This window comes from Magnolia sinica, chromosome 5 (genome assembly GCF_029962835.1).
Source record: "Magnolia sinica isolate HGM2019 chromosome 5, MsV1, whole genome shotgun sequence".
Taxonomy (NCBI): domain Eukaryota; kingdom Viridiplantae; phylum Streptophyta; class Magnoliopsida; order Magnoliales; family Magnoliaceae; genus Magnolia; species Magnolia sinica.
The window spans coordinates 28,010,399-28,038,277 of record NC_080577.1 but is presented as its reverse complement, the minus strand read 5'-3'; the positions used below and the strand labels follow the sequence as shown (position 1 = coordinate 28,038,277).

Sequence of the window (27,879 nt, the reverse complement as noted above, 5' to 3'; positions counted from 1 at the left end):
ATCGAGTCAAAGCGCCGTCTCCTTCTTCTTTTTCTACTTCTCCTTATCACTCGTGTGTGAGAGAGAGAGAGAGAGATGAAGGTGGTAGGGTTAGTGAGCGGTGGCAAAGACAGCTGCTACGCCATGATGAAATGCATCCAATACGGACACGAGGTCTATCTCCGTAATTTCCTCATCTTTCTTGTCCTTAAAAAAAAAAATAAAAAAATTCCTTCTTTTCATTTATCCTTATTTGTTATATATTTGATTTTATCTCTGCAGATCGTCGCGCTGGCGAATTTGAAGCCGTCCGATGATTCCGTCGATGAATTGGACAGTTACATGTATCAAACTGTACGTTTCCTCCACTGTCATTATTATTTATTTATTTATTTTGTGATTTTTGCATTTCCTATCTAAGTGAATCATTCTGTAGTGGGGCCCAGTTTCGATCGATTGTATCTGCAGGATCCGATTGGGTGGAGTATCCTGATCTCTGATCAGTGGGCATTTTTTGTTGAATTTTGATTGTTAGATGACCACCGATCGGTCATTGAGGATATAATCAGTGTAATTTTTGGATTGTGGTCCATCTACAGTGGGCCCCACTATTTGGGTGGTTTGGATTTGAAGTATATTCTGAGTGTAAAACAGGGGAAGGGCTCTGCACTGTTGTTGTGGTAGAATGCCAAGCAACCTATCATTGCTCATGACAGACATGCTTGATATTTGGTGGAGGAAACATTGGGTCCTCAGCTATCAGGATGTCTAATGCCTTGAGGCACCTGGTTTGTGCAAATGGAGCCCACGGTTCTGCGATCCAGACTGTTGATATTATGGGTCCCATCATGGATGGACCATGCCCAGAAAATTCACCTGAGGGGTGTATCCTAAGCATCCAATCTTTGACATTTTTGACCCATTCAATGTGGACCGTTGCTGTGTTTCTCGCTTACCGATCAATTTGCAGGCCACTGTTTGAAAGGTTACGATTACCTCATTAGGGAGATTCTTAAGGTATGGTCGAAACAAAGTGCAGCCCATTAAAATTACCAGTCTGGATCACCAAACTATGGGTCCTACTTGTACAGACTCGCTTCAGGAGAAGTACACATAACCTAGAGTGGCTTAGGACCCTATGATTCATCTATATGGCATTTCATTTTGAGGTGTGTGTTAATTCTGTTTCCCAGGTGGGGCACCAAATTGTGGTCAGCTATGCCGAATGCATGGGACTGCCGTTGTTTCGAAGGCGGATACGGGGATCCACAAGGTAAAACTCTCTATATGGGCAAATTATTTGGAAAATCAATTACCCTATGAGAGAATAGTATATTCTCTCCCAGCATTGTATTGATGAATGGATCACAAGTCTAAGTAGTTTTTTATCCTCTTATTATTACCATGTTGATGCTTGATATTGGTTCCATTTTTTATTCTTTAATGCTTTGGTATGGTCTTAAGATTTCTACTTGCAATTTATTACTGGAGATGTTGCTCATTGAATTAGAGCTGACTGGATAAAGTGGAGATGTGCCTTAGGGTTGGGTTTTTTTTTTTTTTTTTTTGTGTGATCGCTGCATAACAATCGAACCAAAGGGGAAGTTTATAGAGCTATAATACCAGCCATGCTTTATAGAACAGAATGTTGGGCAATCATGGAACATGTTCCTAGGATGATGTAGTTGAAATGAGGATGTTGAGATAAATGGGTGGCAAGGCAAGGAAGGATGGAATTAAAGATGAATGCACTCGAGGGAACTTATGAGTAGCACCGATAGGTAATAAGATGAGAGAGAGCAGAATTAGATGGTTTGACCATGTGCTATGGAGACCAAGGACTGCACTAGTTCGGAGTAAGTGGGTTTGAGTTGAAGGCTGTAAAGGGATAAGGGGAACACCTAAAAGGATGTGGGTGGAGGTAGTAAAAAAATATTTGATGACCTATGGTTCAACGAAGGATATGGTCCTTGACAAAGTTAAATGGCAGAACAGGATTCATGTAGCTGACCCCATTTAATTGGTATGAGGCTTAGTTACTGGAGAACTAATCACCTACGACTGATTGTAGGTTAACCTACAATGACAAGTTGTAGGTTGAAATGTACAACCTTGTAGTCTAAGCATTTTGCCCTTGAAAACATATAATGACCTTTTAACATATAATGACCTTTTAAGGGAAAATTCGGAAACCAAACTTCTATGGACATGAAACAGTGGGTTGTATCATATGAATGGCTTGTGTGTGATCCGTCCGCTCATTGCTGATTATTTAATTCATCTGATTTAATTTCCGTTTACAATACTTAGATCTATTGTCTTATGAGGTATTGTATTGTGCACAGCCCAAGCTAATGGTGCCTTCGTTTGGGCTACCAGTATTCAGCTGGTAGGCCCCACTTTAGTTATTTTAGCAATCCATTTGTACTCTTTAGACCAAGTGTTGGCGGATGGGGTTTTACGATGGGGCTATTTCTTGCAGTATTGTCACCTGATCATCACTCTGGATCACGAGAAGTGGGCCCACTTCTATGGTAGTTCAGGCTGAGCGTTGACTTCATAGTTCATCTTGTTTCACTGTTAGTCACTTCACAATCAGGACAAGGATGCACACTTCCCACCATCATGGTTAAGAGAACATACCTTTAAAGCTTCATTCCATCTGGCTTGCATAACTCCATGCTTAGGTTTTATACCATATTTGGATTTAGGGGTGTTCATGAACCGAGTTAGCTCGGTTAGCTCGCTTGACTTGACTTGAAAAAGCTTGATTCGAAGCTGAGTTTGAGCCGGTCGAGCTGATTTTTTTAGCTCGAAAAAATTTCGTACCGAGTTCAAGCTTGCCCGAGCTCGACTCGACTCGGATCGAACCCCAACTCGAATCAAACTAGTTCGGTGACTCGCTTACTTTGATATTGATGTGTTTTTTTTTTTTTTTTTGAAAGATAACTTATATTAAGAGAAAAAGAAAAACAGAACAAACAAAGAACACTGCTGAGATAGCAGAAGGAAAGCTAAGCCTTAATAAAGGCTAGATCTACATCAGGCCCATCCATATGGAAAACCCATTCCGCAATCAGACATTTGATGTAAGAAGCCACGCCATGAGAAGATTTTGATTCGTTGCGGAAACAGCAGTTGTTTCTTTTTGTCCACACACCCCACCATATTGCCATGATCGCCATCTGCCATATACAAGATGTTGGCCTACCTATTTTAATGCCATGCCAAGCCTTAAGAAGCGCTTCTACATCCCTAGGGAAACACCAACTGACCTCGAAGCAAGAGATCATATCTGACGAAATGGCTTGAGCAAATGGGCAGTGGATCAACAAATGGTCCACAGATTCTTCCACTTTCAAGCAACAGATGCATACATTGGTTAAGACCATGCCTCTTTTCCTGAGGTTATCTATGATGAGGATTTTCCTGTTCCCAGCCAGCCAACCAAACATGATAAATTTTGGGGGGACAACATACTTCCAAAGTAAATGAATACCCTGTGAAGAGGATCTACTGTGATTGAGAGAGAGAGATGCATGTAAAGAGATCCGACCGTGAAAACTGAGGATTTGTCAGCTTTCCACGTTAGACTGTCCTTCAAAGACTGGTTCGGAATAGCATGATGCACGTAGTCCAGAAGCTCTACAAACTCACTAATTTCCTAATCCTCCAAGTTCCTATGACATTTAATATTCCAAACTACTCTATTTGTAGCGATAGTGTAGTTATCAGCAATGAAACTGTTCTTCTTCACGGCAAGGTGGAAAATGGAGGGGAATTTCTCTTTCAGCGGGGTGTCTCCAAGCCAGATATCCGTCCAGAAGTGAATGCAGTCACCTTTGCCTACTGTAAAACCTATCCTTTGGATGACATCTTTTTTCAGGCGATAAATGCCTTTCCAGATCGCAGAAGCCCTATACAAAGAAGACTCTGAAGTCCACCAATCTCCTTCCAAACTCCCATATTTGCCTTTTATAATTTTATTCCACAGACTGTTCTTTTCCGTACCAAGTCTCCAAATCCATTTCCCTAAGAGAGCCCGATTCATCATTTTTAATTCCTTTATGCCTGCGCCCCCCTCTGTTATCGGTTTGCATACTTGTCTCCATTCCATCAGATTGAAATTCTTCTTGTCATCTTTCCTGCACCAGAGGAAATTGCGCCTAAGGGAGTCTATGGATTTAAGGACCGTAACAGGGCAGCGAAACAAAGACATGAAGTAAGTTGGGAGATTAGATAACGCTGCTTTAATCAGCGTGAGCCGACCACCGATAGATAGGTAACGACATTTCCACGCAACCAAGTGATGATGAAAATGCTGTATGACCTTGTCCCATTGGTACTTTTTTGGATGGCTGATGCATAAAGGAAGGCCCACGAAAGTCGCCGGGAAAGATCCCGAGGAGCACCCCATAAGATCTGCCATGTCGCTAACCTCCTGATTGTCCATATTGACTCCGTAGATTATAAATTTGAACATGTTCACCTTCAGCCCTGCTACCACTTCAAAGCATCTAATAACTGTACGCAGATTAGAAACAGACTCAGAGCTGGCTTCAGAGAATATTAAGATGTCATCCGCAAACTGAACATGAGAGATTGGATCATGAAGTCCTTCCACTTGGACACCCCTGAAGATACCTTCCGTCTGACCTTTAAGAAGCATTGAAGATAAGGCTTCACCGATGATTAGGAAAAGAAAGGGAGACAGAGGATCTCCTTGACATAGACCACGCGAGCTTTTAAAGAATCCTTTCGATGATCCATTCAGGAGAATAGAGAAACGCGCCGAGCTGATGCATTCCTTGATCCATTTTCTCCATACCTCACCGAAACCCATACACTTCATCATATAAAGAAGAAAATCTCAGTCTACGTGATCGTAGGCCTTTTCCATGTCCAAATTGCAGAAAATAAATTTCTTTTTGGATCGATGACTGGAATGGAGACATTCATTTGCAATGAGGGACCCATCGATTCATTTGCAATTGATGTTGCTCACCAAGTGTTTGATGAAATGACTCAGCGAAGTGTCGGCTAGTGGCAAGGAAGGTATGTATATGAAACAAATACCATTTTTTCTTGATTTTGATGTTGCCTACAAGGCGTTTGATAAAATACTTGTAAACAGCTGCCGCTATTTTACATACAGTGAGAAATTGAAAGTGCACAGCATGTGTTTGTGAAAACGCCGCAGAGGCTTGATTTTGGCTCGAATTGGCCCTAGCTGCTGACTGAACCGAGCCGAGCTAGCTAGTCAGGCTCGAGGACCGAGCCGAGCCGAGTCTAGCCGAGGCCAGCTCGACTCGGTGTACACCCCTATTTGGATTGCATATTGCTATTCATTGTTTGAACAGTGAATTCCAATCTGCTTTGAAGTAAGCCGTGGGATTGATATATAATGAGAAACACATGAAAACTTGTAGCAACCATGAATTGATTGCTGGCGTGAAGGGTAGTTATATTGATAGCTTCATCACAGTTAAATCTAAACAGCACAAGTATGCGTCCAAGAGAAAGTTACGTCCACTTAAATTCATGAAAGACTTCATCATCACATACACTTGTAGAGATATAAGTGAAATAAGGAGATTTTGGTGTGAGTGTGTATATATTTCAGTAGCCACCTCTCTACTTAGGAGGGGAAAAACAATGCCCTAAGTTTCTATGGAACTGGTGTTGAAGAATGGGTTGAGATGAACAATATTACCTGGGTCATCTGTCCCATTCCATCATCTTTATATGCTTGTATCACATTAATCATCATGGAGAAGCATATGCATGCATGGAGTTCGGTAGAAAGACGTGCACATCAAGTGACCTCAACAAGAGAGATCTAAAATCTCTCTGTCAACCTTGAGAACCCTTTTTGGGAGTGTTGAGCTTTCCAAGATAATCAATAATCGATAATCATGAGATAAGAACACATAAGAATACACCATAAAACCCTCTGCATGAAGGCCTCATGTCAAGAATAGTGTCCTTCATGTTTGCTCAAAAACTATATAACTTCTCATAAATACGTTTGGTTCCCTTTGAGATTCTTATATTGGATCAGTTGGGCTTGATTTGGGTTTTCTTCAAAATCTTATCTTTGCTTTACATATATTTTTTAAATAGGCATCAGCATCTTAACTACACAGTGACTCCAGATGATGAAGTTGAAGATATGTTCATTTTGCTCAATGAAGTAAAAAAACAGATTCCCTCAATCACTGCAGTGTCCTCTGGTGCTATTGCTTCTGACTATCAAAGGCTAAGGGTGGAGAGTGTTTGTTCCAGGTTAGGACTTGTTTCTCTGGCATATCTATGGAAACAAGATCAATCTTTGCTCCTGCAAGAGATGGTAATTTCTTTATTTGTCAGTTGGTTGAGCACCTATCCAAGATAGTTTCTACATTATTTCAGTTATGTACTTTGACACCATATAACTTATGTCTTGTATGACTCTTAATAGATAACAAATGGAATTGTGGCCATCATTGTAAAGGTAAAAGCTATTATTTATTATGTCTTTCATCCTTCTTTCGCTGTTTTTATTTGAATTGATTTTGCCTGCTTCTTTTCTCTTGGTATACTGCATGTGTGGTTTCTGTTTTGCTGAAAATGCAATGAGCGGCTGGTGGCTTAGAGTATTGGATAGTGGGAAAAGAAAATAAAATGAAGCACTTTTCTCATGATGGGATGTTTCACAATGTTTGAATAACAAAGAAAATGTTTGGAATCCACATCGTGGTTTTACATATCAGTTGATATGCATTGTGTATCAGTCAAGATCAATACGATAAATTGATACTTATTGTGTAGTAAAGAAAAATCAAGAGAAAAAACATAAAAAATGCATATTTTACTTACTCCTTAAAGTATTTAATGTCATTTATCAATACATAAAAGTATTTTTAATTGAGAAAAACAAATATATACAAGAATACAATATAAAATATTATTTCAATATCTTTTTACCTTTGAAAATTTCATACCGATATCCCAATAAATCGATTGTATTGGCAATACCATACATATTGTATCATGTATCAATGGTCATTGATACAAAAACGATACATGATAATTTGAACCATGAGCCACATAGCAATCATTGCCCTTTTCCATAATCAAATTCTCTTGCATAAGATACCAGGTTAGTATTGTGAGAGGAATATGAGAGTTCCAATTGCTATCCAAACAAGACCCGTAAAAATGGAATCCATGTTTGAATAGTGCCGTTGGAATCCATATCTTTTCTTTTCTTTTCCCACAACCCCCTTAAGATTTTTCTAGAACTTCCCCTGTAATATAGTCCTTGACAATTTATATTTCATTTTCATCATAGCTTTGCAGATTCCTTGCGTTCATAATCATTGTAATATCATTGGTTCAAGTTTTTCAGTCCAAGCATTAGCATTGCCTTCCCTTCAATTTTAGTAGTTTGTGGAATGAATGAATAATGAAATATGACGGAAGTTCTAAATTCTTGGCTTCCTTTCTCAAATGTTGTTAATTAATGTTTATTACCCATATATAAACAAATTTCTAGTGTGATAATGTAGCTATGCATTGATAACCGCCTAGTGCATTTGTAATGAGCGCAAACACCTGCCAACTTTATTCTAGATGAAATGAAATAACTTGAGTTATATGCATTGATTCCGGACCAGACATGCATTTTGTATGTTACTCACATGAGATACCTCACATGGATTTTTGCACTATACTTGTACCATATTATTTCGATCATTGTTTCTTATGGCTTGCTGTGGAAAATAATGATGAAAGGAACTGATGTGGATATGTCACAGGTTGCGGCCATGGGGCTGAATCCGGCAAAACACTTGGGCAGAGAGATTGCGCACTTGCAACCCCAACTGCTTCAATTGAACGAGTATGTCAGGGTAGATCATCTTATGCAATGTCCTTATATATATTCATTCTTTTTTTCTTTTCTTTTCTTTTCTTTTGTTCATTGTCAATACTGATAGTCATTAAATGCTGAGAAGCAATGAATTTTGTTTGATTGCCAAGACCCTCAAATTCCTAACTAGAGTCTGTAATGAAAAAGGATTTGTTGCTAACCACATAAAGGTAAGTTATCCAGCAATCAATCTCCATACTGGTGAGATGCATGTGTGAGATCTGGACCATTCATTAATTAGGCCCTACTGCAGATGGGCCCTGCCCAATAATTCAGACTCATTGGATGATCCAACAACAGTGGGAGGATTTTTGGCCGTTGAAAGTCAATTGGTGGTAGGACTTTTACTTTTTACTAACCAACTGTCCATTTATAATTATCAAAAGTCCTCCAATTGATGGCTAGGGTGAGCAGATGAATGGTCTGGATTGTAATGGTCTGGATTGTTTACATGCCTGCTGTGCTTGATAACTAAAATATAAGTGATATCGTCAGATCCTTTTCCATTTGTAACTCTTTATTGGCAAACGGTATGAATTATGTACATTCTGGCAATTATTGCAGCTATTAGTTTAATATCATGGGTAAATTGTTATCTATACAAAAGAATACTGGCCCAACTGGGTGCAACATTTATAGCTTTGGTCCCAAAAAGAGGAGCGGAGAGTTTGCGACATTTTTGTCCAATTAATTTATTGGGTAGTCCATACAAATTATTAGCAAAGATATTGGCTTCAAGATTTTGGGTAGTTTTGAGTAGGGTGATTTCCAAATTGCAAGGAGCATTTGTAGCAGACAGGCAGATAATGGATAGTGCATCGATTGATCGCACAGGAAGTGATCGACTCTCAGCATAAAGAAAAGAAAGAAATAAAAAGAGGAGTTGTTTGTAAATTAGATATAGAAAAGGCGTATGAGTACATGAATTGGGGTTTTCTGGACTACATGTTAGATTGTTTGGTTTGTGGTCAGAAATTGAGAAGGTAGATATAGATGCGTGTCAAGTTGGCAAACTTTTCAATTTTGGTTAATGGATCTCTAAAGGGCTATTTTTCATCTTCAGGGGGTTTGAGACAAGGGACACTCATTATCTCCATAGTTATTTGTGGTAGTGATGGAAGCTTTCAGTCGAATGCTACAAAGAGGTGTGGAATGAAATCTAATAGAAGGGTTTAGGGTTGATATGTCAGAGTTTCAGGTATCTCACCTTCAGTATGCAGATAATACTATTTTATTTTATGATGTGGATGTGATCAAGGTGGACAATTAAGATTGTTTCTTGTTTTGAGGCAGTTTCATGGCATAGCATTCAACCCTCTGTAGCGTGTAGTGTAAGCTACACCATACTTCTATTTTTTAATTTAAAAATAGAAAAATATGATAAATAGTAAGAAAAAAATCAAAAAAATAAAAATAAAAATGCCTAAAGGATGATTCATTTTTTCAAGTATAAGCATGTTCTAACAAATTTTTATTTTTTATTTTTTATATAGGGAGAACAAAATTTATTAGAAGGCCTGCCCAAGGGTAGGGAAAGAATACAACACGAAACTAAGAGGACAAAAATTGGAAATAAGGGGTAGCCTTAGCTTCATCAACATGGGGAGTCCAGTCCCTCACAAACCCCTTTGTAGCCTTAATCACCCAATCCACCGATGAATTCCATTTCTGAAACACCACTCATTCTTTTCTTTCCATATGGCAACAAAAAAAGAAAAAGAAAAAAAAAGAGCCATAATAAGTAGTCTCCAGACAACTTTAGAAGCCTTACTGCTGTCCCCACCATGCCAAGCCTAAAGAATGGTCTCTACAGACTTTGGCATAACCCAAGCCATGTGAGCCTCAACAACGAAGAGTTCCCACATTTTTCGAGCAAAGGTACAATGAATGAATAGGTGGTTAATAGACTCCGCATCCTTCATGCACATGAGGTAAATATTGGGAAGAATGAGAGATCTTCGTTAGAGGTTGTCAATGGTTAGCACCTTCTGCTGACCAACAAGCCACACAAAAGGCGCAAGCATAATGCCAATGGAGAAATGGATGGGGTGGGTGAGGGGTCGCACTTAGGCCAAAAAAGGAGAGAATAAAAAAGAAGCAACCGAAAATATCTGAGAATGGTGTCCTTTCCAAATTATGGAGTCCTTCGCCAAAGGGGATGGCGATGGTGAGCTTGAGCTATTCCAACAAAGCAGGAAATTGTCATCAGACAAATTCCTTTGGCACGGGTGCACCAAACCATAGAACTGTTGATGATAGATAGACACCTCAAAACTAAGATATAACGATCCGAACTAAGAGAAACTAGAGTAAGGAACACCTCTTGGAGTGGCCTTTCACTAGACCGCTCATCTATCTAGGAGTATATCTTGTCCCCCTTACCAAAAGAGAATGAAATCCCTCTTCGAAATCGGTGTTCCGTTGACGCAATTGCTTTCCATATACTGGAGGCCCGATATAAAGATGAGGGCTTTACAAACCAACCCCCCTTTTGAACTCCATATTTGCCCGAGATGATTCCCCTCCAAAGGCTCCGTGTTTCTATACCAAATTTCCATAACCACTTCCCAAGAAGCGTAATGTTCATAAGCCCCAAGTTCTTGATCCCCACTCCCCTTTCAGAAATCAGCTTGCAGACCTTCCCCCCATTTAAGGAGATGAAACTTTTGCCTGCAGTGTTCAAACAAGTTATTAATTATCATTTATCAAAAGCCAATCTACAAATATAAACTAAATCAAATCATTATCACATCAACAAATTTATAAGCAAAAACCAATTTGATTAATAATGTCTAATTGAAATCCAAGTCACAAGTATGGAAAGAAATTAAAATTCCACAGGTTGAGAGTATTAAGTACAAAATACAATTATCATTTATAAAAAACATAGCATGAAGAGCATACGCTATGATGCTTCATGCATGCTACAGGGTGCTACATACGCTACAAACCCTGTAGCATATGTTACGAGGGATTTACACTATTTGCTAACGCTACACTACGTTACAAACACTATTTAAAACATGGGAGTGAATATCAATAAAAGTGAACTACTAGGAATTCAGTTATCTAAAAAGAGGTGGAAGCGTATGCTAGAGTCTTTGAATGTTGGTTGGGATCTTTTCCTTCAACATATTTAGGATTCCTGCTATTTATAAGCAAACCGGCTAAACACTTGTGGGATAAGTAGTGGAAAGATTTGAATGGAAGCTATCAAGCTAGAAGAGAAGACATCTATCTCTAGGAGGAAGGTTAATGTTGATAAAGGCGGCTATCTAACCTCTTGGTATGTTTTATGTCGTTGTTCAGATGCCCAAAGTGGGTGCTTCACCGCTAGGATAAATGAAGAAGAGACTTCTTATGAAAAAGGAGCAAAAGATAAGCATAAATTCCATTTGATAAAATGAGAGGTGTGCAAGCCATTTCAGGAAGGGAGAGAGCATAGGTCTAAATATCGATATTCTATCAGCCGATATGCTTATAAAAGTCCAAATTTGGTGTGTGTGTGTGTGTGTGTGTGTGTGTGTATAGAGAGAGAGAGAGAGAGAGAGAGAGAGAGAGAGAGAGAGAGAGAGAGGTGCGGAAGCCATTTTAGGAAGGGAGAGAGCATAGATCAGAATATTGATATCGTATTAGCCGATACGGCCATATCGTATTCGTATTGGCACGAGATGATACATGATACGGGATCGTATTGGCCCATATCGGCTAATACGGGGCATATCGGTACCGATACGCTCATAAAAGTCTAATTTTGATATTTATATAAATCTGCCCATTTTTCCTTTTCTTTTTTCATTTAAACCAAGAAGCTTAAAAACTCATTTTAGGCTAGATCTAGACCTATTTTGAGATCAAAACAAATTATTTGAATGAGATTCAACAAATCGAAGCGAAGTGGACCATTATGGGAAAAATCGGAAAGAAGGGTAAACCTTCACTTTCTTTTCACTATTTTCATCTTCCTTTTGTTGTATTTCAATGCAGTGGGTCCTAGTTCACTGAATCATGCTTGATTTGTGTTCAATTAGGGCCCATTTAGTTGACCTTCAACAAGTCAAACCAATAGACAACATTCTCATCAAAGAATGGTCTGATACACCATCATATGCATGTCTAAAATATAAAAAGTTAGAGATTCTTGAATTTCTATTTTTTTTCCCCACACCCATATTTCATTTATATTTTTACAATAATTTTGCCTTAAAAAAAAAATCAACGAATACAGTCTGGCAGGGGCCAATATAGATCCAATAAGCCCATATCGTCAAACCAATAGACAACATTCTCATCAAAGAATGGTCTGATACACCATCATATGCATGTCTAAAATACAAAACGAAAAAAGGAAAAACAAAAAAAGAACATTGATTCTTGAATATCTTATTATTCTCTTCTTCTTTTTTCTTGATATTTTCCTTAATTCTTTAGCTTAAAATTTTTTTGACCAATACATGCCGATATTGTCCGATACGAACCGATATTGATACACGATGCCCATATAGTATTGTTTTTTGGTCGGGTCGATACATCCCCTAATACGGATATTCAAAACCATGGGGAGTAGGTATTAGAATTTGGAAATGATTAAGCTGTTGCTGTTGGGAAACTGGTAATGGTGGCTTGGCAAGGAGGAAAGTCATCTATGGAGACATCTCATAGTAAAGAAATATAGAATAGAGGAAGTAGGTAGATGGATAAGAGAGTCTTGTTTATATCATCAGGGGCTTGGAAAACTATAGCAAGTGTAAGGAGGAAACATAATGATGCAGGACATGAAAATTAGATATGATATGCAAGATTTCAAGCTTTAGATCATAATAATTTAGAAACAATCACAATAATTCCACATCCCACATAAAATCAAGCATTCAGCAAGGGGAATCTACGAGGGTCCAAGCCTGCAATTATAGACCAAACAATGCCCAAAGGATAGTAGATTCATCCACACATGCAAATGATTATTTCCCAATTCAAGGGATTCTCACGTTTCAATTCGGGAAAACTTAGGATTTTAAAAGTGGAATAGAACTTGGGGATTTGAGATGATCTAAGGTTAGGGTTATGGAAACAAGGCAAAAGAGGAGTGAAATAGAGACGGGAGGGAACCTGTGATCAGTCTCCACGTGGGACAACAAATCGGCCTGATGCACGTGCGTGGATGGCGGCCCGTACGTTTGTGGGGCCCACGAATCTGGAATCAGCCAACTACGGTATGGTCGGCCAGGATTGGGCCACCTTCCAAATTTCAGGCCAAACGGATGATCGGTTTAAATACGGTGCTCCGCCGAAGTTTCAGCCCTCCTGCAGGGCTAAATTCTGAAAATCTGTTGTAGGGGAAAGATTAGCTGCAAACATGGGTGGATTTGATGAGGGGATGGCTGTAGGAGATGAAGAATATGGAGGGTAGGAGATGGGGGTGATTTGGGATGGGTGTGGTTTCGCACCACGGTAGTTAGCCCTTCGAAGAAGAGAGGGTTTCGCACCTAATTAGGTTTCCACAACTTAGAGAATTAGAGAAGCAGGAAAATGCAGAATTTTATTAATCATCTTCAATGATAAAAAAACCCTACAAGGGGTTGCCTATTTATAAGAAAAACCTATACCCCAAAAGCCACGCCATGTGCGCATACTATTACTTAAAGACGAAGCAATAAAAAATAACAACTAATCAATGTAATCTAAACCGTTCATGATATTCCTAATAACGGTAATAAGCAAAACTCAAAGTCCTAGGTCACCTAGGGTAGTGGGCCACGATCATGAGATCCAATGATGGGATCCACATGATGATCGGGTCCACCCCAAGGAACCAAAACATAGTCCTCTAATTAGGAGGCCCTCCATGGATGTCGTCATCAATCTAGATCGAAGGTGGGGCCCTCCTTGTGTACGTGCGTAAGGGGGGCGTGCGTGTACGCGAGATGTCCCCATCACATAAGGGGTTAGTTTCTCCTTGGGAGACGGTAGTAGCATTCGTTTTTGGAAGATGTTTTGATGATAGATAATTCTCTTCAAGAAGACTTTCCCAATTCGGCTAGAATCGCAAAGGAGTTGAACATATTGGTTGCTTGCTGCTTCTCAGTTGAAAGACATGAGGTGACAGGGGCCCCTTTGTGTAGAAGGAATCTATTGGAAGAAGAAGTGAGGAGATGATGAAGTTGTTGGAAAGACTTCAGCGAGTTGCACCAATGGTGGGGAAGTTGTTGGATAGGCTTCAACAAGCACAGCTGTGGTGGGGAAGTTGTTGGAAAGGCTTCAACAAGCTGTACCAGTGGTGGGTGAGCGGGAATTTATGGTCTAGATAAAAGAAAATTCAGGGAAATTCTCACTCAAATCATTTTATAAGTTCATTTCTAGATCTTCATTGGGTAGGCAAATTAGCCACACGTCGTTCATGTGGCATGATAAAGCTCCCCCCCAAAGTGGTGGCCTTGGCATGGTTGGTGGGAAGGAACAAGGTGCTATATGTTGATAATCTTTGAAAGCAATGGATGATTCTGCTGAATGTATGTTTGACGCGTATGCAGAATGAAGAAAGGGCGGACCATCTTTTTCTTCATTGCCCTTTTGCAAGAGAATTACGGAAAAATTTTCTTTGTAGAATTTGGAATCTCTTGGGTATTGTCAAGATCAATTGAAAGTTTCTTTTGGGCTTGGCACAAGGGAGGCATTGGGAAGGAAGAGAAAGAAGTATGGAAGATTTCATTGGTGGTCAATTTGGGTGGAATGGGAGGAGAGGAACAATAGGTGTTTTCAGAATAGAAACAGCCTGGTATCGAATGCATTCAACAGGGCTAATGCGAATGTATTGGAATGGGTGATAGCTTTTAAAGCCACAGGAAAGTTTATTCTCTGTTCTCTTGTACTTTTTCTTTCCTGTATGTTGTATTCTTTTGGCTTCGGCCCAGCAATAATAAATCATCTCCAAAAAAAAAAAGTTATCTATTTATTCTTTCACAGGTTGTATGGGATAAATGTATGTGGTGAAGGTGGAGAATATGAAACGCTCACCCTTGACTGCCCTCTTTTTACAGTAAGTTCCAATTTTTGCGTCGTTCCAGTCCCTATCTATGCTTTCTTTCTCTTTTAAGTAGATGAGCTTGAAGGTTCAATTGTCCCTTGGGGCCTGTTTGGATAGAATGCAAACTAGGAAATGCAACCAGTTTGCATCAACAAGACCATTGCACCTGTTTGGGAAGCAGAGAATGCTACAGTAAGTGTTTGCATTTGCTTTTCGCTCAACAAGAGAGAACAGCCTTTTCTCAAAAATTCAAATGGCAGGGAAAAAGTTTGCCTCTGCTGTAACATTTTAAATGGCAATTTTGAAGGATAAAAGATTTTCTTTTATAGGTTTGTAATTCAAACAGTTGCAAATGCAAAGGAAAGCATTTTCTAGGACTTCTCTTAGTCAAACAAGTAGGTGCAAAGGATTTGTTTCCCCTAGTGCCAATCTCAATTTACTTCCCACTTATGTCATGTTTTTGCTCTCCCATGCATTGCCCTAGTTTACCTTCAATCCAAACAGACCCTAATTGCATGATCCTTCTAACTAGGTGTTGCTTGTGCTCCCTATCTGTTATACTCACTAACATTTGGAAATAGACGCTTCCCTACTCTTGCAACTAATTTCCAAGTGTGGATGTGATCTGTATGTTTGTGTGGATGATGCTTCCCTGCTCTTGCATCTAATAACCGCGTGTTCTCTTGCACCTAATTCTCAAGTGGACGTGGTCTGTTCATGGCTGTTAATTCATCCTAACAATCTCAGTTGCTTGTGGAATGTTAAATTGCAACAATCAAATTGCTTTTATGGTTTTGGGATATTTTCTACTCTATTGTTTCTTTACAGATGTTGCATCAGGCATCTAATGTGTAGAATTTCCAGAATGCACGAATTGTTGTCAATGATTTTCAAGTTGTTCGGCACTCTTCGGATTCCATAGCTCCAGTAGGCATCCTTCATCCTTCTTCTTTCCATCTGGAATACAAAAAAGAATCCACTTCATTCAGCAATAATGGCAAGCCTGATAGCAGTTCGGAGAAGACAGGCCATGTATGTGAAGTAGAAGCAGATAGTGTATCAACATCTGTACTCAACTGCCAATCCGCAGATTTAGCTTCCGATATTTGTACTGTTATGGATGCAAAGTTGCATACTTCAAGAACCAAAAGGGATACATTTTCTATCTGTTGTTGGATCCAAGATCCTTGTGGAAGTTCAGATCGTAAGAACTTTTGAGCTCTAGGAGCATGTTTCCCATTCAAGTCTTCTTTTCATCCAAATGTTAGGTGATTGCCCAGTGATCTTGAATATGTATTTGCAGGTCTGGAAAAAGATTTGACCGCTGTTCTGAAGAAAATTGAAGCCCAACTTCATGGAGGTGGTTTTGATTGGGTGGATGTTCTATACATTCATCTCTACATTGCCAACATGAATGATTTTGCTTTAGCAAATGAAACATATGTGAGCTTTATTACAGAAAAGAAGTGCAACTTGGGTGTTCCATCTCGCAGTACGATCGAACTGCCTCTGACCGAAGTTGGTCTTGGGAAAGCATATGTCGAGGTTTTAGTGGCAAATGACCGTAGCAAAAGAGTTCTGCATGTACAAAGCATTTCATCCTGGGCACCCAGTTGCATTGGTCCATATAGCCAGGTAAAAACCAACATATTCTTCTCCCCTTTTTTTCTTATAATCCAAATGTTCCTTTCCTGATCATTCCCGGAAATGTTTCACCCATGGCATATGCAAAACGAATATTTGAAACTTGAAATCAACATAGAAACTGGTTTCTATGTTCAACTGGGCTAGGTGGATGAGAAATCGTGACTCAGTTAAGTCGATTTTTAACTGGCAACAATGGTAAATCAGAAAATGTCATAAAATATTGAAAAGAAAAATAGGTAAAAGAACCGAATAGAAGGGGGTAAGAAAAAATAGATGCAGCCAACTGATTAGGCGTCCCATGCCATCAAAATCATCGCACAGCCAACAGTCCAACACAACATAGTGCACAAACCTGATGAATTTTCATGCAACGTGATCATCATGCTGATCCATGTTTTCAATCGCTTTGATGTCCACACATGTGATAGTTTGTCAGAAAAGATGTTTGTGCATGCATACGGACAGGGAAATCAGCTCCTATCGGGACACTTGGGCACTTCGATTGACCAATGTGAACTGTCCATTAGGTCCAGGGTGCATTTGGTGGTCTGAAATGAAAAAATAAAAAAATCACACTGATCAGACAATTCATTGTCAGGGGGGTGGGCGGGCAGGAGGGAGGGAGGCCACTATGCACTTTGTCTAGTTCACTCTACTAGAACATTTCTATATGTATTGATACATGGATATTACTTGTATGTACGTGTATCTGCAAAGTCACTCTACTGGATCATTTCTATATGTATTGATACATGGATATTAGTATTACTTGTAAGTGTATTTGTAAAGTCAAATTAGAATTTAATTCGGAAATGGTCTTTACAAGCTACACACATTTACATATATGTAATGTTTTAAATATTGACGATATCGGCTGATATATCCCACGATATATCTTGTATCTCACCTGTGCAATACAAAATGCATAGGTAGTGCCAATATATCCTACATGTTCGATTTGGTGAGCATTTTCAATTTCCAATCCCTTGTTTTTGTTGAAATTATGTTAAATCAATGTCAAATGGTTACAAATCCATTGGTCTTCATGTTCTCCATATTTTTTTTTTCAAAAATTTCCTTTGACCAGCTGTCAATTGAGACTAATTTTAAAATATTTGATGAAATGATTATCAAAAGCATTTTAATTTCAAATTTTGAGTGTATGAGGGCTGATCTACTGATTTGTTAAGTCCTTGTCAATTTTCGAAAAATAAATTTTAATTAAAAATTAATAAAAATAAGTATTAAAATATTTTCCCCCAAAATTTCCCTTCAACCAGATGTTAATTGAGACTGATTTCGAAGTATTTAGGAGTGTTTGATGAAATGATCATCACATGCACTTTAAATGTTATGCATTCAAGTTGAATATAGTTGCATTAGTTCAGTCAAACAACACATAGCTTAGGACCCTATACAAATGAAACTTATTATGTGCACTTCTTTTTTGAGACGTTATGATTCAAAAGTGCATATTGAGGTCTTTTTTTAAAAAAAAAAAAAAAAAAAAAAAAAAAAATTCCTGAAGTTTCATTGAAAAATTCAACAATTTTCCCAATGTTTCCCCATGTTTCCTATAAAAAAAGCGATAAATTACCCAATACAAACGATATATCCCGTAACCGATACGTATCTATATCCCAAGGATGTGAATCATGTGATACATAACGCAATACCGATATTTTGAACATTGCATATATCTTGACACTGCCTGATATTGGTAGTCTAGATTAGTTAATCCTGTCAAACTCAGTCAGGAGGGTTGTATTCTTGGCTTCAATTTTTGTGGGGATCATAAAAGCCCTAGCCTAGACCTAGTTTTCACCTAAACCCAAGAGATTAAGAGGTGTGGGAACCAGCCCAATCTATGTCTGGGGGCCCTCACCCCCTTTTTCTTAAGCTTCTTTGGATTCAGAAAAACATTTTCTGCGTTCTAGTAAGTTGTTTAAGATAACTCTCCGTTACGCAGTAAACCTCTTTTCGCTACCTAGAGAGCACTCTGCTTTCTAAGCTTCTTCGGGACCCAATTGTTCCCATCTCCTTAAACTAGTTCCTTAACTCCAATCCCAATGAGCTACCGATGGAGTTAGCTTTACAATGAGAGCACAAAATCCGACCGATCCAGTCTCCGAGCATCATGGTGTGCCGTAAAGGCCGTTACGTAAAGGTAACGGTGGCAACTGTTACACGTTACGGGGTCGAAATGGCCATAACAACCGTTATGAAAAAAAAAATGACCTGTAATTGCCATTAACAACACGTTACATCCCTTATAAAGGCCATAATAGCCCCGTAATAGTCTATTACAGGACATATACAGGTTTTTCATACTTTTTAATCAACATTACGGGATAGATATAGGTTTTTTGGGAGTTTTTTCATTAAATAAATAAATAATAAAAAAGAGAGACCATAATGGCCATTACGGGGCCGTAACAGCCGTTATGCCCCATATCGTAAAGGTAATGGTGGTGGCCGTTACGGCCACCATTACCATTACGGAACACCTTGCCGAGCATCAAGATCACATCAAATTACCAAACAGAGTGCAGAAAACTGTAAAACTGCAATTTCAGAAAGTTGACCCAATTTACAAAGCCCATATCATTCTAACCATATTGATTTTCAACCTCGAACCAAAACTATTAGAGAGCCTACTAAATCAGCTTCCAACAATTCTAAGATCACCCAAAAATCAATAGCTAAGTACTAAGACCCGATCTTAAATCAAGAAGTGTGCTAGGTAAGACTCAAACACTTTTATTGCAACAGAGCAATTCTCAATTACATTTATTCCCTTGCACAAAAATTCAAAACCCAAGATCCATTTTAGTTGACCCTTTAGACGTAATTATGACCAAATACCCCTTGGACTCTTAATTAAACCCTAACTTGCATTATTAATCTTGACACATGTCCAAATTCTACCCATTCAAACCTTAACTCCTAGAAAACCTCCTACAACCTTCGTCCACCTTGGTTACCCCTCAAACAGCCAAAAATTCACCTCACTACTACCCAATCAACCCTATCAATCAAATTACTTATCACCCTTCTAAAACATCCCTACCTTTTGGAAAGAGCATGACAGATTGTTCAAAAACAAGATGGAATGCTAGATAGCAATATTTCATAGGGCAAAACGGCATAAAAAGGATTCCCCAGCTTAAGATTTGTGCTATGGAGGAAATTTTGGAAATGTTAGCAGGTAGGATGAACCACAAGCCTAAGGGTTGATATTCGTCATCATCCCTATATTTTTCTTTTTTGCTTTTTTATACTTTTCAACTAGCTTGATAAAATTCAGCAAAATTCACCTTAGGGCCTGTTTGGATTCATGGAAAGCATGGGAAAGGAAATAGTGTTTCCCATGAAAGTCACTTTCTATTGTTTGTTAAGCCTTTCTTTGTGGGAAGTTGTTGGAAACACCATTTCCCACTTTCTCTATCTTTGTTGGAAAATAAGTAAATTTATTTTTCCACTTCTACCCCTAACTCTAAAAAATGCATTTCCCACGGTAGAAGGAAAATGAGTTTCTCAAAGTTTTGGATTCATGGAAAGCATGGGAAAGGAAATGGTGTTTCCCATGAAACTCACTTTCCATTGTTTGTTAAGCCTTTCTTTGTAGGAAATTGTAAGAAACAGCATTTCCCACTTTCTATATCTGTTGGAAAATAAATAAATTTATTTTTCCACTTCCACCCCTAACTCTAAGAAATGCATTTCCCACGGTAGAAGGAAAATGGGTTTCTCAAAGTTAAGGCCCAAATGCGCTCCTATCCATGTTCAATCACTGCACATGTGCCACATGTCCCAAATGAGACATTGTCCATCTTTGGTCATGCCCCACACATGCCACTATGCCACATGTACCGCCATCCATCTTATCTTGTGCCCCACGTGTACAGAGCCCCCAATGTGATAATGTGCCACATGTGTCACCATTCATCTTTCCCCCCACGTGTTATTGTGTCACATGTACCGCCATTCATCTTACTTGTGCCCCACACGTGCCAATGTGCCACACGTGCCATTGTCTATCTTCAATCCTCCACATATAGCACGTGCCATTGTCCATCTTCAATGCTTCAAAAATGGCATGTGCCAATGGTGCCAATGTGCATAAGTGCCGTCATCTAGCGTCAGTGCCTACATGTCAAATGTGCCCATGCATGTCTTGTGCCACATGTGTCACTGTTAGAGCTGGGCATGTCTGACCCGATCAGACCCGATCCAACCCGTTCCGAACCGAACCGACGGCCTGGATCGGTGCGGATCGGGTAGGGCCATTCAGATCCAACAGTTTTTCGGGTCGGGTTCAGATAGTGGCCTATCCGGACCGATCCGATCCAAAAACTTGATCTGAATGGATCCGAACCGATCCAATCCGAAATCCTAATCTGAATGGATCCGGACCGATCCGATCTGACCCGATCCGGAGCAGGTGCTCTTCTTCTTCTTCTTCAAATCTCGGTTTTCCTGCTCGACCCTTTGCACTGCTCTTTTCCAGCTCCGCCACAGCCAATCTCAACCGCCCGCCACCTCTTTATGCAGATTGATATCCATTCGAACGCCATCCACCTCTTTCCTTATCTCCTTGACCTTAATCTCTTTCTCAGCCATGGCCCGCTCGATCTCTTCCCTGTCTCTGACGCTCTCCTCCAACCTCGCATCAAAAAGTGTGACTTGTGTCATCAGCTGTTCCCTATCTTGCTCGATCGATTTCATCATTTGGGTCATTGCTGATTTCATCTCCACTTCCACTGTCGCCGTTTTCTCCACACTTGCAATCTTTTCGCTCCATTTCTCCTCTCGTTCACCCAATTCTAAAGCGATGATGAGGATGCTCATGGCTTGCTCAATCTCGGACGCAACAATTTCATCTTGAGGGCTTTCAAGCTCGCCAACTGCTTCGAGGTATCGTCGTGGGCTGTTGCTTCTGTTCGGTTTTCTTGATTTTGAACCTTCTTGGCCATGGCGATTGAAAAGTTTCAGAGAGAGATGAGATGAGATGAGAGTGGATTCTGTGGAGGAGAAGCAGATGAGAGTTGGGTCTGTGGATGAGAAAAAGAGCTGTTAGAGATTGTGTGAGTTTTGAAATTCAAATTTCTTAACACGAATAATGAGATCTTAGTGCATTAAAGAATACGTAATGGTACACGTGAACGACACGTGTCATGATATCATTGGCTGTAGGACAGGCTTATCTTCTCCACCAAACCTTGCCCAATCCGATCCGACTCGGTTTTCCTGGCCGAGTCGGACTCGGATCAGTTTAGGTCAGCAGTGGTTCGGATCGGTTCGAGTCAGATGACCCGGACTCGGTCCCGGATTGGATCGAGTTCGGGTCAGGCCATGTTGATTTTGGACCGAGTCGAGTCAGCTCTAGTCACTGTACAACTTAAAGCACCTCACATGTACCATGTGTGCCACAATTTAGCTTTAAGTGCCCACATATGTTGTGTATGCCACATGTGCTACTATTCATCTTTAAGCATCCCACATGTGCCACATGTGCTAATCTAGCACAAGTGACTGCTTTAAAAATTTTTATTTTGCCAAATAACAAACTTGAAAATAGATTCTAAATTTCTATGAAAATCTTGTGGAAAAACAAACAAGGAAAACAATATTTCCACTATTTCCTTTCTCATGCTTTTCATGAATCCAAACATGCCCTTAAGGGCAAAAGAGTTCACTTGTTCTTGTCACCCCATTTTCTAGAATAATTGAAGATGAACGTTGCAAGAAAAGACCTCCAAAGAAGATTGAGAACTATTGAAGACGAAGCTCCATACAACAAGTTTACTACATTGCAAAAGCATTCTTATATTATTCCCATTCTATTCTTCTTCTTATTGTTTTCTTTTTACTTCTATCTCAAGCAATTAACAAAAATTCGAAGAATTTCATTTCCCCACATGAATTAGAGACCTTGTTTTGCACATGTGGGGAAGGGGGTGCTTAACACTTTCCTTCGATATCACCCAGCGTTTGAAGTATCAGTATTGCTACAAGTTTCGTTGGCTGGGGATACGGAAACAATATTGATATCGCCGATAACCGGAAATGTAGGGAAACATGAGGAAAACAGTGGAATTTTTTAGTGAAACTTTAGAAGGTGCTGAAATATGCATATTTGCATATTTAAGAATTTTTTTTTTTTTAAAAAAAAAAAATTGCAAAAAGAATGCATACATAATAAATTTCCATTTAAAGGGGGCCTAGAAGCATGTAATGTTGTAAGAAATTAGTTCAACCATCCCATCAATCCCACCTATCCATCCATTGATATTTCAGAATATCAACAATACATCATATTTCACAGAGAAATCATTGACAATCGGAAAGGATATGAAGATTATGATCTCGATATCGCCCATGTTGCAATAACGATCATCATCGACAATTTGAACATTGCATACAACCATGCACCCATTATATATTTTAAAAAAAAAAGATCGAAATGGAAATTGTTTTAATAAACAGATTTTTGGCAACATCAATACGTTGCCTATATTATCAAAATATTGCTGATACACTAGCGATACAAGTGACACCTGGAGTATACACAGTCGAAAATATTGGTGATACTTAGCAATAATTTTTTATAATACTACCAATGTTATCAATATTGCTACAAGTGTTATCGGTATTGCCAAGCTGGAGATACGGATACTATTGGGGATACTCTAAACAATGACATCACCTAGACCCTTGCCTAGAATCTCAAATTCGAGGTCACCCTTGGAGTCATTTTCCATAAATTTTGAAGAGCCCTTTCGGGTTTTTTGAAAAACTCAAAGACAAGGTTTTGCTACCTTATGTTTTAGAAATTGGCTAGTGGTGACTCTTAATTTGCACCTACAACCATCCAGTTGAGTTTTCTTCTTCATTTACAATATTCTTCAGATGTCATTGCGGCTCTACATCAGTTTTGTTTGAATATTTAACAACAGACCTTTTGCAATGGCACTGGAAGGAAAAGTGTTTCATTTTATTCTCATTCTTACAATGACATTGTACAAACTCCTACATTTCTTACAATGGCATTATAAAAATTCTCTTGGATGATTTAAAAAACACATTTCTAAAACGGGTTTATGTGAAACTTACAAACGTCTGCCAAATTATCATTGTAGCATTGCTATTCATAGCACGCCTTTAGCATTTTCCATGTTTCTCTTTCAGGCAACATTACATAAAGAAATACTTCATATGGCCGGACAATTGGGGCTTGACCCACCCACGATGCTGCTTCGTTCTGGAGGTGCTCTCGCCGAAATGCAACAAGCATTAGATAATAGTGAAGCAGTGGCCAATTGCTTTAACTGTTCTCTAGCTTCCTCTGCTATTCTTTTCGTCATTTACTGTTCCGCATCCCTCACATCCTCCAAAAGAATGGAAGTTCAAAACAAGCTGGAAGATTTCCTAACATCGTATTCACAGAATGGGAGCATGTCCAAAGTGCTAGATCCCATTTTTCTGTATGTTCTGGTGCCTAATCTTCCAAAAAGGTTAAGTCTTGTCATCTTAATTTTGGTATGCATTTCAGACTGCAGCTTTTGGAGGAAATCTGTTTGTGCCATATTTTAGTTTTGGCTGTTTCGTTCTTGGCTTCAGCAGTTTATAGTTAGATCTTTCTTTTTCTTTTCTTTTTTTCTTTTTTGCCTTCCGTATCAGTAGTTAAAACTTGTATCAAGAAGAGAGGAAAGTGCAGCAGATATCCATTGATCTAATGGATAGTAGTTTCCAGTACACAAGGAAGATTTAGAAACCCCTTCCTCAGCAAAGGCCATCAGCCGAGGAGTTGACCTCTAAGGAAGATCTAGAAATCCTTTCCTCATCAGCCAAGGAATGACCACCCTTGAATCATGTATAAAAGAAATCCTACCAAAAATGCTTTTTCATTTACAATGAAAGAGTTTTTATTTTTTCTACAGCAGAGCCCTCTCATTCATGGATTGCCCACTCATCCAAGTTAACTCAGGCACATCAATTAAGCATTGAAATTATTCCCGACTCGGCTGAGTTGACTTGGGTACAACAAGTCAGCATTGAAGTTGTGCCTGACTCAGTGTCTGGACGAGTCGGTCCAAGTCACAAGTCTTCAATCCATTCTCTCATTGGCAGCCGAAGACAAGCAAGGACCCTGCAAAGGACTGTGTAATGACGATAAGACCAACTTTGATTGCCATCAGCTTTGTGGTTGGTATTGCCATTTCCATGCATGTTCAAAAAGTACTAAACAGATGGAGTCTTTGTTCTCCCTAATGAGCACAGCTTATTGTTAAGTCTATGTATGAATGTGTCTGCATCAAGACTTAAAAACTGGTCTAGTACTAAAAGAACTCACTGTGTCAACTCAATCAAGACTAGGTTCAACTTTAGGAGGCAACTCAGATTTTATAAAACCGAGAAAACTCTATGAAGTGCATGAAAAGCTTGAAAACACAATTCTCCAGTGTAGAAATGTCTACCAAATGCTGATGGAAGCATGTGTCTGCTGCTCCAAACGAGAATGGGATGGTTAACATGTCTGATCCATTATTATTGGATTCTCATTTTCTGGCAGATTCTGTGAACAGTGGTGTTTAGTGCATCCTGCATGCTCATTTTGTGGGGATGCACCAAACAGCTCTCTATCTGTAAAATGAGCTTCATTTCTCATCAGAGGTGTGCTCCAGTGGCACCGGTACTACCGCAGTGTTACGGTGCTACCAGGCAGATATGGGACCCACGTGGTGTTTGTATCACATCCAACCCTTCCAGCAGATGCGTCCCCTTGGGTCACCAACAGGGCCCGAAAATAAGCTCGATCCAAGACTCTGGTTGGCCATAGAACAGGGAACAAGTTGGGAGGGGCTGCTCACCATCGAATCATTGATTCCCTTGCATATGAAGGGTCTGGATGGTCTGGATTCTTGTCCTGACACTTCATCCATTGCATATGAAGGTTCTGGTTGGTCTGTGTTCCCAAAAAAACATGGTGGGTCCCCATGAAAATCAAGTGTGGGCATGCCCTCTCAACTTGTCCCCCGTGTATAGCCCAACAGAGTTTCCCTTTGCTTTGATTTTTGGACTCCAGGGGTAACATGAGTTGATGCATTGAATGGGTGGGTTGGATATCTTGAATACATTACGTGAACCCAATTTCTGCCCAGTACCACCAGTGTGCACCCCTTCTCATTAAGGGATACATCCAAACAGGACCGTATCCCATTCAGAAATTACTTGAAGAGTTACGGTTGCACCAAATTCCAAGTTTTTAAGAACCTTGGTCCAACTTCCTGCTCCATTACATTATGGAGTTACCTCAATGTTGTTTTGCACTTATTACTTAGTGTTGCTGGAATATCCAACAGTCCTTGAAAGTAATTATAGGATGGATCATTATTTTTGTTCTACATGTTCTTTATACAAGAATGCATATAAAGATAACTACCATAATATATTCAAACTAGCTCAGAGATGCTCATATTATTAAATGTCTTGCAGAGCACTTGTTGAAGTAAAGCCTGTCCTTTACGTTCCACAGGATAAGGAGACTGTAACTGAAGCCGAAGAATGGAAGCCAGATTGCTCGAAGATATTGAACTGTTGGGGTTTTGAACACTCAACATGGCATGATTCTTGTTGCCAGAAATCTATCATTCATGGGAAGATATGTTCGATAGTTGTGTCTGTTACAAATGAATCTGCTGCAATGATCTGTTCAGAAACTGGTCAAAACCTTGCAGACTGTCGATATTTTGGCACTGACAAACACATGAAAAGAATAGCAAGATTCTGCATTTATCTTCTCAATAAAGTCCTGATGGACAGTGATTTCTCATGGAGTTATCTGACGGTTGGTTTCTTCCCTTACCAATCACTTATTTTCGAGTCTTCTGGAATTGCAGTTATTTTTGCGGAAATTCATTGAAACAATCTGTTTTCTTTTGCATAGTAATGAAATCAAACGTTCAAACATAACGCGGGTTTCTTTTGATTAAAACTATATTTTAATTTTCTTGAAAAGAAGGTTGAAAATGCTGAAAACGTATGATTTTTCTTGATTTTCTTTTGCAGAATTTGAGGATTTATTTCACAACAAGTCTGTGCTGGACTGTGGATGTGCTGTTGGGTACATTTACGGAGGCATTCGATGAATGTACAGAGATCAGTCGGCAATTTGAGATGGGTAAGGAGCATATTTTCAACCTTGTTCCCGTCCTAGGTTCTGGTAGATGTGCATCTATAAATGACTTGATTACCTGTGAACTATTTGCGTCGAAACTTTGAAAAGCGTTCACTTCATCTACAGCCGAAAGCTCTGTTTTGTAGCAGTTTCTTTTTCTTTTCTTTTTTTTGCTGCCCTGAAAGCAAAAAAGGTAATTTATGTAAGGGACCCGGTGTTTTATTCTCATTTCATAGGCACTACTAATTTAATTTTGTGGGGCCCCATTTTAAAACTTTGGGCGGAAAATATTTGCTTGTCTGTAATTCCTTCAATTTATTTTTGGGAATTTTACAGATAACTACCTCCTTAATATAGAATTTACATTCCGGTACCTTGTCAAAGATGTTTTTAATAAGCTACACCATTAATTTTTAGTAATTATCACTGGAGTACCTTATGATGGATTTCCTTAATAGAATTTCTTTTTTAATGTGCACACCCTTACACCCACACACACTACAATGGGTACTCGAACCCAGGACCTTAGTGTTGAAACACTCGTGTGTCTACTACCACTAAGCCATACCCACACACACTACAATCGGTACTCGAACCCATGACCTTAGTGTTGAAAAACTCCTGTATCTACTACCACTAAGCCATGAGTAAGGACCCATTTCTTAACAGAAGTTGGGGTGGGTCTTGCGAGCAAAGGGGCCAACCGCTCAGGTGGACCCCATTGCGATGTTTATGTGAATTCACCTGAAAACTAGGTGTGTCACCCTATGTTGGGCCCCATGCCTAAAGTTTAGCTTGGAATCTAATGGTTGGAGTGGATTACATATAATCATCATGGTGGGCCCTATAAGAATCAAGGGCGGACGTCTCTCCAAATTGTTTCCTTTGGTGTGGCCCAGATGAATCACATGTCAGCCCTATTTATTTTGCCCTGAGCCTAAAATGTGATTACACATCTAATGGACTGAGTTTGTCTTTCACAACTGGGAGGCTACCCTTATTTTCAACAGGCCACCTTGATGTAACTTGAAATCCACTTCTACCATAGATGTGTAATGCCACTTTAGGCCCAAGGCTGAAAACTAAGGCTAACCTGTGATTCATGCGGGCCATCCAAAGGAAATAATTTGTAGAGAG

General features: G+C 39.4%; 1 protein-coding gene across 2 annotated transcripts; it reads left to right on the top strand.

The window, feature by feature from the left end:
* Positions 1-27,125, top strand: LOC131245855 (diphthine--ammonia ligase). Of its 2 annotated transcripts, none has more exons than XM_058245582.1 (12): positions 1-153; positions 262-333; positions 1,173-1,252; positions 6,103-6,328; positions 6,440-6,472; positions 7,779-7,861; positions 14,855-14,927; positions 15,780-16,119; positions 16,219-16,550; positions 23,754-24,079; positions 26,061-26,412; positions 26,634-27,125. In XM_058245582.1, exons 1-12 carry the CDS (start codon positions 76-78, stop codon positions 26,844-26,846), a joined length of 2,208 nt encoding a protein of 735 aa, XP_058101565.1. In that variant the 5' UTR covers positions 1-75; the 3' UTR covers positions 26,847-27,125. The 2 variants fall into 2 exon arrangements, with proteins under 2 accessions (XP_058101565.1, XP_058101566.1); XM_058245583.1 differs by having other exon boundaries at positions 61-163.
* Positions 27,126-27,879: the final 754 nt, after the last annotated feature.